The 14,719-nt window shown below is 41.2% G+C and overlaps 1 protein-coding gene across 2 annotated transcripts in view; it reads left to right on the top strand.

The window, feature by feature from the left end:
* Nucleotides 1-14,337, top strand: part of LOC106610930 (gamma-aminobutyric acid receptor subunit alpha-2) — a 38,761-nt gene extending 24,424 nt beyond the window's left edge. Inside the window, exons 8-10 of one of the 2 annotated variants that reach the window (XM_014210613.2) lie at nucleotides 7,813-7,965; nucleotides 11,189-11,391; nucleotides 12,687-14,337. In XM_014210613.2, coding sequence (XP_014066088.1) covers nucleotides 7,813-7,965; nucleotides 11,189-11,391; nucleotides 12,687-12,992 — 662 coding nt within the window. In that variant the 3' untranslated portion in view covers nucleotides 12,993-14,337. Of the gene's footprint in view, nucleotides 1-7,812; nucleotides 7,966-11,188; nucleotides 11,392-12,683 lie in introns of both variants that reach the window. The other variant, XM_014210612.2, reaches the window with a different exon arrangement.
* The last annotated feature ends 382 nt before the right edge of the window (nucleotides 14,338-14,719 follow it).

The raw sequence follows: 14,719 nt of genomic DNA, 5'->3' as shown, positions 1-14,719 counted from the left end.
AATCTCCTGGTGTTTGTGCTTCAAAACGCTCAGTGGCTGCCGAGGCATGTCAGTCACCACCGCGTCCGCGTGTGGCAACCTCTTCATTACCTGCGAACTGAGACGAGGATATCGGTCTGTGATATCGCAAAGTTTTTCACCAGTGGGAGTCATCGGGTCAGTTGCTGGACTGACTCCATTAGTGTCATTGTAAGGGGTGACAGTCCCCAACAAAGCGGAAGGTGTATCATCGGAAGCAGAGTATACTCTGTGCATCAATGTTTTACTTGCTGAGACGGCCGCAGTGCTTGCGGAAGTGTCCGAAAGGCAAGAGAAGTTCATCTCAACTATCGTGTTGCACGACTGCAAGGAGGAGGGAAGTTGCTTATTCACAGAGACAGCTGGCTCGAAATCATGAAAAGAATGGTCCATCAGGTTGGCTGATGGAATGTGTCGAGATATCGTACTATCTCCGTGGATCGGATTTTGTACCAAGAGGTTTCTAAACGTCTTTTTCCCAAGGGGTGCTTTCGACAGATACCCCTCGTGAAGGACTGCGTTGCAGCTAGCGTTAGGGGGAGAAAGTGTGGTCAGTGGAGAAGGCACTGTGGCCTGTGACCATACCTGGTTGGTTTTCCAATCCATCAATGGGAGTAACCGATCCATCAAGTCTGCTCCAAGTAGCAGGGTTACAGTTTCGAGGCTGGTAACATACACAGGGTGAACGAGCGATACGTCCTGGAAGTGTAGTTTCAGCATGACTCTCAATGTGAGAGGCGAGGTAGTCTGAGTGACCCCTCGAAGTTTAGTGTTGCATCGTTCCACTTTTAACCAACGTTTAGTTGGCTTCAAAGCCCTTTTGAGATCATCAAACAATGTTTGAGAGATGAGTGATATTGTCGCACCCGAATCCATTAGCGCATGACAAGTTAAGCAGTCCTCCAGGACTGTTTCCAGGTATGGCCGTTTAGATTCGTGGTTAGTGGACATATTCCCCACAAAGTGGAGTGGTCGTTCGCAACGACGTGATGTGCCATTTCTGTTCAAGGTGGACGCAGATTGACTTTTCCGATTTTGAGTGGGCTTGGCTTTAACGAAGCGTTTTACCTTTTTCTTCGCAACTTTTGTATCAGAGTCTATAGACAGAGCCCGGGGGCTTGTTTCTTGATCAAGCCGGCCCTGGATAGGGTCTTGAATGAGAGTGGGAGAAATTTGAACTTTAACGTCCATGCTATCGGTGTTAATTCCTGCGGACCTGGTGTCCGGTAATTCCCCGTCTAGTCCTTGTGACTTATCTTTTACCCTTTTATCAAATTGTTCTCGCTTAAGTTCTTCCCGTAGTGGGACTTCTGGAGAACATTGGTCTACGTTTTGATCGTCCTTCAACCCTTTGTTACCCTTGTGCTCTGACACTTTTTGTGGGTTGGGTGCAGGAACGTAGCGAACGGGTCGATTGTAGCGGTAGTCATGTTGATGGCTACGTACTTTACAGTTATTTCGACCGCGGAGGTTATTGGAACCATGATTTTATGGTAGAAACTGTTGTTGTGCGTCATCTCTCGACGCTCCAATACCTGATAATGCACCCTCTAACTGGAGTGAGTGCTCCTGGTTAAACTTCAAAACCGAGTGGTCAGGGATCTTAGCATTGTGAACTTTTGATGCCTCAAAAGCTGTGCTTGCAAGCTCTCTGAGTTGTAAGATAGGCAAGCCAACGTGGGCGGCAGGGCCCAAGTAGGTAATGAAGGTGGGATACATGTTCGACAGAAACATTTGTTTGAATGGTAACAGCTCTTCCATTCCTGTTTCTGTGAGTAGGCCAAAGTAAGCTGAACGAAGCCTATGATAGTAAGCTTGTGGGTGTTCGTTCCGAGCTTGTTTGACGGTGTTAGCCAGTGAGCTATCGTGTTTGCGAGTCGCAGAATCACTGAATTCTAATTTCAAAGCTGTGGCAAGTTTAGCATAGTAATTTAGCACGTGTTGCTGTTGTAGACGAATGAACCTCGTCACTTGTCTATTCGACGTTCGCTTCAACAGGTAAACCCTGTCAGAACCCGTAGCATTCGGGTAGCCATCCAACGCGTCCTCTATGTCAGCTAGGAACGTCTCAGTATCGTTTGGCTGACCTGGAACGGGGTCAAAGGTGGGGAAATTCTTGACGAGTTTGTCAAGGTATTCCGCGCCAAGCGGGCGGAGAGGGTTGGCTTCATCCTGTGGAGAGATTGGGGCCGAAAGGCCAAGAGGAGAAGCCAAGCCTTGGCATTGTTGGCCAAGAGGCTCCATATTACTCAGTGCCGAAGGGCCAAGAGGAGAAGACTGAGGGACACATGAGGGAGGCAAGGTCTGAAACCTATTGTCTTCACTCCTGTGAGTACAGGGCTCCGGTTGCTTGGATGGGTAGTCGCGCTGTAGAGCGTGACCATTCTGGATTTCCTCCAGATGGTACCTAAGGGTGGAATTCTGCTGCATTGCGGAGTCCACTTGAGCGCTTAGAGTACTGATTTTGGACACGTGAGTGTCACACCTGCTCCTTTCGGTCTCAAACTTATCTGTCATGGTTTGCAGATAGAGGTCTTGAGTACTGAGCGAGAGATTCAGTGATGAGATTTCCTCTGCTTGCTTAGAAATCAATATTTCCATCCTCATCACCTGAGTTCTCTCATCATTCATTTGGTCAGCGACTTCAATAAGTTCTGCTGATTTATCATCCAACTTTGTCATTGTGTTCATTAACTGATCGTCTTTGGTCTGCAGCGCTTTGAGGAGAACCGTGTTATTTTGAGTAACATTGAACAAAACAGCATGCATGTTGTCAAGTTGAGCGCTCCTGTTTGTAGATAACTCTTCAGATTTATCTAGTTTGGCGTGGACATCATCGTATTTAGTTTTGGCTAAATCGAGTTGTTCCTGTAGCATATGATTTTCTTCCTGTAGAAAACGATTTTGTTGAAGAGCTTGTGCTTGTTCATCGTCGTACGTTTTTGCAATTACATTTAATTGTTCAGTTTTCGAACGCAGTTCCATAGCTAGCAGAATTTTTCCCTTGTCTGCATTGGTCATTGGTTTCCCGGTTCTCTCCACCTGTCCCTTTATGTCTACCGTTACCTGCTCGTGCTTCAGCTGTGCACTGCGGTATTGGACAGATGGCAATCTCGGATGGCAAGACATCAGAGCTAGACTGGAGAGAACCTTTACGAGGCCTGCGCCCGATGGTTGATTTTGGAAAACATTGTTGTCTGCTTTTCCACTAATGGCATAATTAGGGTTGTTATCGCTGCTGAGGTCAGAGATCAATCCATTTACGGGTGGAGGTTCACTAATTAGCGGGCGAGTGGGAACCACCCCCTCTGATAGCTTGCACATTATTAGAACATTTGAAAGGAAAAATGTTTTTCCTAATTTTCCAAAATTAGGTTTGGAATGTGGGGAGCTGCTAAAAGGATTTTAATCTATTTATAGACGTTAATGAACCATCAGTACTGTACAGTACTGTGGAAGTTGGACGTGAATGAATTTGCAAAAGCAAATTGAATTAATCAATGCCAATGATTAGTTCTACCTGGGTAGGCTATCTGGGTATTAAACTTGAATTACCTGAGAGGTTGCTTCATCCAGGTTAATATGCAAAGTTTAAGTTGTCTCATTTAATTGGAAGAACCTAGAAAGGTATGTTCGACAATTTAACTTATTAAATTGAATGAGACAATAATCCATACAATCTCCATTGATTGGATATCATAAGTGTAAACCGTAGGTCAAATGTTGGGACCCTTCACCACTAGGGTACGCTCCTCCCTGGGGCTGAGCGTCAGTAATGGGTTTTACTGACTGTGCTTTGCTAAAGCAGATTTTACTGATTAATCTATTTATGATATATCAAACCTGTATAGGCTATCTGGGAATTAACTTTCAATTAACCTGAGAGCATTGCTTCATCTAAGTTAAGTTTGGAAAAAGTTAATCATGTCTCATTGTAGACGCCCAATCAATTTTGGATATTATTTAAAAGATCCACTTGGAAAGGTAAATCTGGCAATTTCACTTGTTAGTTAAATTGAATGAGACGTCATATCCAGTCAATTGCGATTGTCTGGATATGTTACCGTGCTCCACGTTTGGATTTCCCCTAGAGATGTACTGGCAATTCTTCACCACCAGGGTGCAGAATGCTGAAATTAAACGGAAGTACAAAGGTCGGACTTCCGTCGCGCTACGGAGGAATTTTAAACGTGGTACGGGGAGGGTAAAATGTTCCCTCTCTCTTAGCTTGCCCGTAATGCTAAGCTATTGCTACTTGGTTCAGGATTATCCTTCCAAGCACCAAAATAGGATCCTTTCACTATGGAAAGGGTGGGTTTTCTAGTGACGTCTCACCTTAACCCCATTCAGCATATTCTGCGAGCGTTTATGCTGACCGGAGCGACACGGTACTTAAATACAGATACGCATACGGTCTGCCCACACTGTCTTAGTGCGGTAGGCAAATTATTCGGCTCGGTTACCGGACAGTTAACTTCTAATTTCTAACCTTACTCTAGGAGTTGACCGACAGAAATAGTACCGTTTGGCCTAACGGACTAAAACTGGAATTTATCCCTCACTGCTATCGACATAAGACCGGAGCCACTCTAAATAGCTTCTCCCAATGGAAAATGCACAATCACTTTGTTTAGATAGCAGGCTGTTTGTACAATTCTGTTTGCACAATTGATATATAGAATTTCACAGCAAAGTCCAATTCTATCTTAGATTCCTCACACGGGGCACCAATATGTCGTGTCTTTGGGGGTACCATTAAACTGAAGATATGTTTATCAATTAGCTCCCTGTAATTATTATCACGCGATTAAACTGATTAATCGTTTAATTGTAATTAACTAGGAGGTCGGGGCAACCAAGGAGAATATTCAGATTACAAAGCTATAATTTTCCTAATATAACTTTCCTTTACTATAATATTATATTCTATTATAGTATAGGCTGATTATCTCCTAGTTTAAATGGTGTATTTACCTCTAGTCCAGTCTCATTCCAAAACGTCGTAAATTGTTGTATCTGCACGAACCCAGTCTTTACTAAAATCATCCATACATCAATTGTCTTAAAATCATTTATTTACTACACTAAGTAATTAACAGAAAACATACAAACAGTAATTATTGTCACAAAGGATTGGTATCGGAATGTGCCCTACTGGCTAAACAGGCTGGTCGGCCTGTTGAACAATGGGTCATAAATGGTCAGCTGAGAAGTTTACACAGAGTTCATTAACAATTGACAATTGAAGGCTCACTCATTCGGGAACAATTGCAATCAATATATATATTTACGCTCAGTGTGTCGTTCTGATTCTTGTTGGAGAGTAGTTCTGTTTGGGAGTTTTGTCCGCGTTCTCTCTCTCTCTCTCTCTCTCTCGGTTAGAATGGATCTTTCAGAGCGACATTCATTAATGTCGTCATCGAATGGTTGCTTCGTTGGTCTTCGCGTTCAATGATATAATTTACTTAGCTGCAGACTAATAATTAATATCAAAAACTTGTTCTTATTCTGTCAGTATCGATAGTCTAAAAGTTAACCACGTGGTATGGTTCCCTTTCAGTAGAGGAATTGGAAGGTAAAACCTATTAGCCATGAGTGTAGGCCTGGTCTGAGGAAATGTAAATCAGGGAGTGTTTTATAGTGCCCATCGAACAGGCTGGTCAAATGACGCCTGGTCCTGTATATGTCCCTGGGGCGTGCCTATGACTGAGTTAGATTTGGTTACAGAAATACAATTCTATCACATTACATCAGTACATAGCATCTCAATGTCTTACAAAAGCTTTATCCTTATCAATACATTCCATACACCCATATGAGGCAAGTCTTAAACTGAGTCTATTATATAAACAGTTTTATGGTAATATGGCTATATTGTCTCTTCTGAGTATCACAAAATGGTACCAGCGGATCAGTTCGTAGCTGGATTCTTCAATTCTATGAGTTGGAAGAATTTCCTTTGTCTCTCTATGGGCCATGTGGCCAGAGACTTTCCTGGAATTTTAGAGTTTTTCTACCCTTTACACACAGGGTGGATTGTGTGCAAAAGGGAGAGGCCAACGTCATGACAGCTTTCACTTCTCTTCACGAAGATTGAATAGTTATGGGTCTGAATAAATAACTGCTGTAGCCTACTGCCATTGCGGGTTTGCTCTACTTTCAAACTACCTGTGATTTATGTTGGCTGCTGTATTTAACATTCAGCAAACGCGAGCTTGCGCACCTCTTCAAATGATCTATTGGTATAAGAAATGCAACAAAACAAAAAAATATCCAGCAAGCTATTCTAGTATAGCTTTATCCTGCATGGGACGCCAAGAGCTAAGCAGCGTTTTTTAAGGAGAGGCCAGTGGAGCACATGTGCTTGCGTATTGCGCAAGAGACAGAGGCTATAAATTAGAAGCTTATTATGCATAATCCATCATTAATTATATAAATATAAGGCTGATACTGCATTGTAAATAAGGTATTTCTGTTTTGTATTTTTCATAAATTTGCTAAACTTTCTAAGAACCTGTTTTCACTTTGTCATTATGGGGTATTGTGTGTAGATTATGGAGGAACATTTTTAATTTAATCTATTTTAGAATAAAGCTATGTAAAGTAACAAATGTGGAAAAGTCAAGGGGTCTGAATACTTTTCGAATGCACTATACAGTATATCAATCTAGAACAGGATTATCTGTGATGAATGGAATTGATGGAGCAAGAGAAAGACTGCGAGAGAGTGCTCACGCGTGCACTGATTTAAAGCAATGATATTCGAGTGATAGTCTATTTTAAAACTATTCAGCTGCAATACAAAAAACATCTTTACAATTCAAAAATAAGGTGACCACTGAAAGCTAGATGGAGATGGGTCAATTAGATGTGCATTAGTTCTTTATATTATAGACAATGCTGCAGAAAATATAGTCCTACCTGTCACAAGAACAAAAGTTACCATGATGCGATAATAGAGATACGTGCATTGTGAACTGCCCTTCAATCTGAGATGGGCTGTCTCTCCCCACCCTGAGCGTTGATGATTCATCATGCAGAGGTCGTAGAGAAGACCTTGCATATCATTTAACAGTTCCATTTCACATCATGCTGTTCATATAAATAATTTACCGGTTTCTCGCAGTTATTTATCATGGGAAAAGGGAGTGGTTTTGGGCAGTAAATCATGGTAAATCTCGGTATGTCACAACGTCCACAGGTGGCGCTTCTCCCCGTTCGGGCGGCGCTCGGCGGTCGTCGTCACCGGCCTACTAGCTGCCACCGATTTCCTTTTCTGTTTCGTTTGGTAATGTCTAGTTAGGGTAGCACCTGTTTTGTGTTTCGTAATTAGTGGGGTCTGTTTGTTTTGTGTGTGTGGGGGTTGTGCGGGATTGTTTCGTGTCAGTTGTTGTAGGTTGGGGATTATTGTTTTCTTGTCCTTAAGAATACGTTACGCGTTTTGGCATTAGGGTTGCTGGGCTGCGTCCCGCTACATTCCTAGACTGTGTTTGTCATGCTTTGGAATTATTTTTTACCCTGCCTTGTCGGTTCGGTTCTTTGGACTTGCATTCCTCATTAAACGTGTTTCACGTACCTAAGTCTCCTGCGCCTGACTTCACCCCTCCTGCAGAACTACTTTTGACACGTTAACCGGGTTCCCGCCATTCAACCCTAGTCTAGACCAGTAGCCACTACTGGATCTTAGCAGAGACACCAAGCAGAGACAACAATCTCTTTAAACACTTGTGTAAAAAGATACAATTATCACACACATTCTCATCTGTATATTTTCTTCTCATTGTCTCTCTGCAGGTGAATACACTGTCATGACGGCCCACTTCCACCTGAAGAGGAAGATTGGCTACTTTGTGATCCAGACCTACCTGCCCTGCATCATGACCGTCATCCTGTCCCAGGTCTCCTTCTGGCTGAACAGAGAGTCTGTACCCGCCAGAACTGTCTTTGGTGAGCACTTCAAATCATCGCTTTCAAACACAATTATTTACTCATAGCAGATAGCAATTACTGCCACAAGCTTTTGTCTTCAGTCAGGCAGAATATGTTCTCCTATGTAGTCAAGTAAAACATATTCACTGTAGTCTCTGCTCTTTAGTGGTTAGGTCATGAGTGCTCCTCAACGGTCAGGTCAAACACATTGATGGTCAAGTCAAACACATCCTATGTTCCATTTTTCAAGCCAAACAACGCTTGTTAGATGGTCAGGTCAAAAACCTACCTGTTAATCTACAGTCAGGTTAAACACCTGTTAATCTACAGTCAGGTTAAACACCTGTTAATCTACAGTCAGGTCAAACACCTGTTAATCTACAGTCAGGTCAAACACCTGTTAATCTACAGTCAGGTCAAAAACCTACCTGTTAATCTACAGTCAGGTCAAAAACCTACCTGTTAATCTACAGTCAGGTCAAAAACCTACCTGTTAATCTACAGTCAGGTTAAAAACCTACCTGTTAATCTACAGTCAGGTCAAAAACCTACCTGTTAATCTACAGTCAGATCAAAAACCTACCTGTTAATCTACAGTCAGGTCAAAAACCTACCTGTTAATCTACTGTCAGGTCAAAAACCTACCTTTTAATCTACAGTCAGGTCAAACACCTACCTGTTAATCTACAGTCAGGTCAAACACCTACCTGTCAATCTACTGTCAGGTCAAACACCTACCTGTTAATCTACAGTCAGGTCAAAAACCTACCTGTTAATCTACAGTTAGGTCAAAAACCTACCTGTTAATCTACAGTCAGGTCAAACACCTGTTCTTAGATCAGAGCCTGTTCAACATTTTTATTTGATTTGTAGTCACATGATGCACATAATGAAGTGTAGAAGCTCAGACTGAACTAGTCTCTCATGTAACCACCACAGAACTCCACTGCTGTAATTAGGGGTGTTAAATCTGACAGGGTAATTGTTTATGTATTTATTTTTTATTTAACCTTTATTTAACTAGGCAAGTCAGTTAAGAACTAATTCTTATTTACAATGACGGCCTACCAAAAGGCAAAAGGCAAAAGGCCTCCTGTGGGGATGGGGGCTGGGATTAAAACACTACCAAGGCATCACAGACGAGGGGAGCAAACCAAGAGGCCACACTGACGAGCCCTCAGCATGCTTGTTACAAGAAGCCCAGTCTACCACAGAGTTAAAAAAAAAAGCCTAGACCCATACAGTATATCCCATTTGGACCTGAAGCCTGAGGTCTCTAATCTGGGGCTTCTATACACTCTCTGTCTGCTCCATAATGTAGATTCCCCTCATATAATCAGGGCTAATTATGCACTGGGGTTCCATGTATTCAAAGCCAGTCAGTACTGTATATTCACAGCCTTACTGATATAAAGATTATGTCCTGTGTCCAGTTGAATGGCTTAACATTATGGGAGGCCTTTTAATAGGTCTTTTAGTGGAGAAAATTCATGTATTTTAAGTGGCCTTGACATCAAACTACCCCTTTAGTGCTCATTGTAAACACAGACCACAGGCATATTAAGGATCACTTATTCTAAATACCCTTGGTTGCAACTAAACAGCCCCCATATAAAAACAACTTTAACCATTTTCTCTTTATATGCTTTGATTTTGGTTTAAATGATTGTAGAATAGTTTCTATACGTTTCTGCAATTTTAAGAGCTAGTCTATCCACTAATGGAACAGCTTTGTTTTCCTTTGGATACTTTTATATTATGAGCTCGGTCTTTCTTATTGTTGACATTTTGGGGTCAACTCACCATACACATTCAAGACCTGCAGGATTTTCAGTCTATTAACCTGTTCACAATTCTCCTTCAGTTTTCCAGTGCATCGAACACATTGATTACTATTCTGAACATGTTCAGTGATAATCCTCGTGAGTCACTCATTGAGACAGTATATCTATTCGTGCAAGGTTATTAAAGATTTCATATTCAGATACTCACTGGTAAATCCAGCCGTTTCTGAGGGGCCAAAGAACTGTGGCTGATTTCTCGTTCTCTTCATTGTGATTTGATACACATCTGCCTTCTCTCCCTTTCCATTCTTCACCGAAAGAATGAACAGGCGTCGTGAAGTTGTTAGGAATATGCTATAAAGGCACACTCTGTAACTTGTCTCCCCCTGTGGTAGCTAGGAATGAATGACATAAACAATTGCGGGCTAAAACAAAACAATTTCCTACAAATGTTGTTTGACTTTCTCCTGTCAAATATCTCACAAATACACTGTAACATGAAGGGCTTGATTCAATCCGTAGTGCTGAAGATCCGCGCTACAGTGCATTTTAAATTCAAAGGCGATGTTACCGTGTTCGCATAGATTGCATTAACGGTCAACACTGAGTATGTCGGATCAATCGGAAAAGACCTTTACATTTCAATCGCGCTATAACGTGGCCCGTTAGCACTATGGATCGATCCCTAAGTCTACCATCAGTATGCTAATAGATAACATTATGTCATGTATCATGTCATTTAGGTGTTAGGAATGGCTAGATAGGGCTTAACGCAAAGGTCATCTAAAGTAAAGTGTTTCTTTTAGAACTTGTTCCTTGTCTCTGTTTTATGATGTCTGACTTTGTGGTATTGTCCTGGTTAAATTATTAATGCAGGTACCACTTCCAGCCTCTGAAACACATCCCCACGGGCTGTTTGATCCTCGCAGTCGGGGGATTGTTATTTTACCCCGTTAGCCTGCTTGATGTTGTTTGATGTAGTTTCATGTTCCCTCAAATGGAATGAAAAATGAGCAAAAAAAACATATTCGTCAGCAGCCATGTGGGAAAAAAACACATTGTTTCACTATCAGTGTCATCTTAGTCATAGAGGTTTGAAGGAGGAAATGACGGACAACTCCCTGTTTATTTATATGCGTGTGTCTGCTGAAAAAGTTCTCCAGGTTTGTTTGTTCTTTCTTCTTCTCCTGCAATGCAGTAATCTAAATGCATTTTTTCTTTCTGAAAATACCACAGAATCATCCACAAGAATAAGCTTTTTCAATGTGGATGGAAATACCATTGTCTTTTACACAATGGAAAAACAAGTGAACACAGTACTACAGTATTCTTACCATAGATGGAATTACTATTGTGAATCATTGAAATTCATTTACTGTCAACATTTTTGATCAGCTTGTGATCTACATTCTCTAAGAACTGTTGTCTTTTGGTTTTCTTGTCCTGTAATGACACAGGTGTGACCACTGTGCTCACTATGACGACTCTCAGTATCAGTGCCCGTAATTCTCTGCCGAAGGTGGCCTATGCCACGGCCATGGATTGGTTCATTGCCGTGTGCTACGCCTTCGTGTTCTCTGCCCTCATCGAGTTTGCTACCGTCAACTACTTCACCAAAAGAGGCTGGGCCTGGGATGGCAAAAGTGTGGTCAACGTCAAGGTAACTATGGCAACCACACTGACCACTGACAGTCACGTATTGTGCTTGGAGCTGCTCATTAAATTGACTGTCACATGCAATCCTGCATTTGAGTTAAGAACACGGCATCTTTATCAGTCTACTGTATTCACTAACAGCAGTTTCCATTTGGTGATGTGACGAGGCATGTGTAAAACAAGTGAACAACAGATGTTAAGACGAATAACAATTTGAACAATATCATACATTCAGTTAATGTACAGATTAAATGTAAATGTAAAGGAAATGCACAAAAATGAAGCATAGAAATAGATTAATTAAACTCGAAGCAAGCTGTCTAGTACTCAGAAGTGTTCGCCTCATTGAATATCCATGTTGAGATATTGAATCTAAAGCAGTACTTTATTAAAAGAGAGGGAGGGACGAAAGAAAGGAAGATAAAAGGAGATGAGGAGCTGCGTGTGGGTGCTTCAAACGCAGAGGAGAAAGGCAGAAAGGATCTGTGATCTCTCAAGGAAGAGACAGTTGATACAGTTAAGCCAGAGAATTATGTGACAGCAACAATCACATTCCGTAAGTAGTTCTGATTTCAGCTCATTCTTTTCCCAGCCTATCTGATAATTACACTTTCTCTCCACAGCTCACATACTCAGGGAAATGGGTGTGACATTGAAAGTGATGGCTGTGCTTTTACTTCAGAATAACTATTATTATCTATGCTGGTTGTAGCCATACATATATCCTGCCATAATACATATTTGGTGGTGCCAATTAAAATGGTCACGAGAGACTTCAAAGAGATTCACACTCCTTGAGGACCTTAAAGGTACTGTACATTTCAATCCAAATTAATATTCAGATGAAACCCATAAGGTTTAACAGGCAATTTAACAGATTAGACACTTTTTTATGGTAACACATCACAGATGGTTAATAAGGCAGAATCATAATTACTGTGAAGTAGCTATAGGCTACTGTACAACAGATGTGCTCCATGTTCATATCAGACTAATTATTACAGTGTCTCAGTGACATTAAAATCCCATTGTGAGGTATTGCCTCTCAAGTCAAGTAGACATGGAGTGTTGTACTTTTGATCTCCAGTCCCTGTCTGACACCTTGTTGAGGTGAGCTCTTAGCTGTGTGAGAGGTACTGAGAAAACAAACACCATGATCTAGTAACAATCAAACACTTGAAGGATCAGGAAGCTGTCATAACACTGTCTCAGAGTATCACCTCCTGCTTTTAGTGCCTCTCATTTTCTTGCAAACACCCCCAAAGTCTCTAATGTGTATTTTATTTCTCTCCTCAGCAGAAGAAGGAGGCGTCCGCCATGAAGAAGAACAACTCCTATGCCGTTGCTGTGGCAAACTATGCCCCGAACGTCACCAAGGACCAAAGTGGTCTGCCCACCATCTCCAAGAGCGCCACCTCTGACCCCAACAAGGCCAAGCCAGAGGTCAAGCCAGAGCAGAACAAGAAGACCTTCAACAGCGTCAGCAAAATCGACCGTATGTCCCGGATTATGTTCCCCGTGCTCTTCGGTGGTTTCAACCTGGTCTACTGGGCCACCTACCTGAACAGAGAACCAGTCATAAAGGACATGGTCCCATCCAAATGAGTACTAAATATTTATTTTGCAAAGAGACAGGACTCACTTTATGCTGCGGGCCCATGACTGAGGATCTGTGTGTGAGTTAGGCTACATGGAGCTGTGGCATGCACTGGAGTCAGTATGATTGCTTTCTATTGCAGGTGCATTCATTACAAGGAGATAGGCAGGTAAATTTGAACAGTTTTCTAGTTAAATTGTAATTTATACTTGTAAAAGAGGTTAACATTAACTTTAAAGTGGTGTAAGGATTTTATATTTATATAAAGAAAGAAACCTCTGATGCTTTATCTAACTTCTGTTTGAGGTTCTGATTAATGAACCGCAAAGAAAACAACTGCCATGATTCAATCAACACGAGAACTAGTGACCAAATCCTTATTATAACCCTTTATTGAAGACTCCTGTATTAGAAAGCACAGACACCAATTTCCTGTTTTTGTTCCATTATTAACCCTCACCATGCCCATCATATCTTACATACTGTACATGTTCACGTTTGCACTTTTCTTTGTTTATTGGATCAATTCACACGTTGGAAAGAAATGTTGCACCATTTTTTTCGTCACACAGTGAACACAGGTACACACAAGTGAGTGTTGATCCTGTGGGTCCCTACAGTACACCGCTAGACTCACCATGAGTTCAGGGATGGATGAAGGTTCAATGTTCTTATCGTAGCTTTTGTAATGACTCACAGGCTCTAAGACACTGTGACAGAGGGCAGTGGATGGACACAAAGTGTAAGTGAAGCTTGCAGGAATGTACTGTGTGTCAATGTGTAATATTACCCTTATCTATCATAGATTGATGTTTCGTATTTACAGATTCATTTAATGACCTTTATCGAGTACGTGATTTCCTGTTTCCAATTTTATAAGCAATGTAGCCATCTTCTCTGATGTAGATCAAAGGACCCAAATACATCATGTTAAGTGCTTTACATTTGGTCATATCAAGTCCATCAAGTAACACTTTATTTAGTATTACATAGTTTGTTAACAATTAAGTTAATTCATGGGTTCTTATTTTTTTGTATATTTTGTGTGATTGAGGGCATCAAGGTTGTCTCTATTGATCACTCTTTTAACTCCATCATATGAGCCCATTTCTGTTTTAGCCATGGGTGAGGGCACTATGCCATGGCATTCCTGTTGTAAGTAAATATGTAGTTTAGTGGAAAATGTTACTGTGTTGTTCACAAATGTGGTATATTTAAAGGTGTGGCACAAAATAGAAAATAAAAAAATACATGTTTATTGTCACACACCGGATAGGCGCAGTGGTCAGCCATAGTAGTACAACTTACTGTATGATGATAATTCACACTATAAAATCACAATGTTTTTACTAATCAATGAATTTTGAACTTTTACTGGATGTCTGGAATTGTTGTTACTCTCATGCTTTGTCATGGTGATATTGTTGTTAAAATCACAGAAAAGAGTATTCTATTTTTGTTTATAAAACTCTGAGCACACAATCTGGTTCATCTCCCATTTTGAAGCTCTCCCCTTGAACAGAACAGGTGTTTGTTGCGGTGTCCCATGAGTTACCATTACCATATTAATGGCATTTCAGTTTGACATGGCAGCGATAACAAATAAAATCCAATGAAAAATACCTATCATGAGCTGTAACAACTAGATACCCTATGTTGTTGTCTTAGGTGATGAGCTGTAACAACTAGATACCCTATGTTGTTGTCTTAGGTGATGAGCTGTAACAACTAGATA

This window comes from Salmo salar, chromosome ssa09 (assembly GCF_905237065.1).
Source record: "Salmo salar chromosome ssa09, Ssal_v3.1, whole genome shotgun sequence".
NCBI lineage: Eukaryota > Metazoa > Chordata > Actinopteri > Salmoniformes > Salmonidae > Salmo > Salmo salar.
This window is presented reverse-complemented; position numbering and strand designations above follow the sequence as displayed.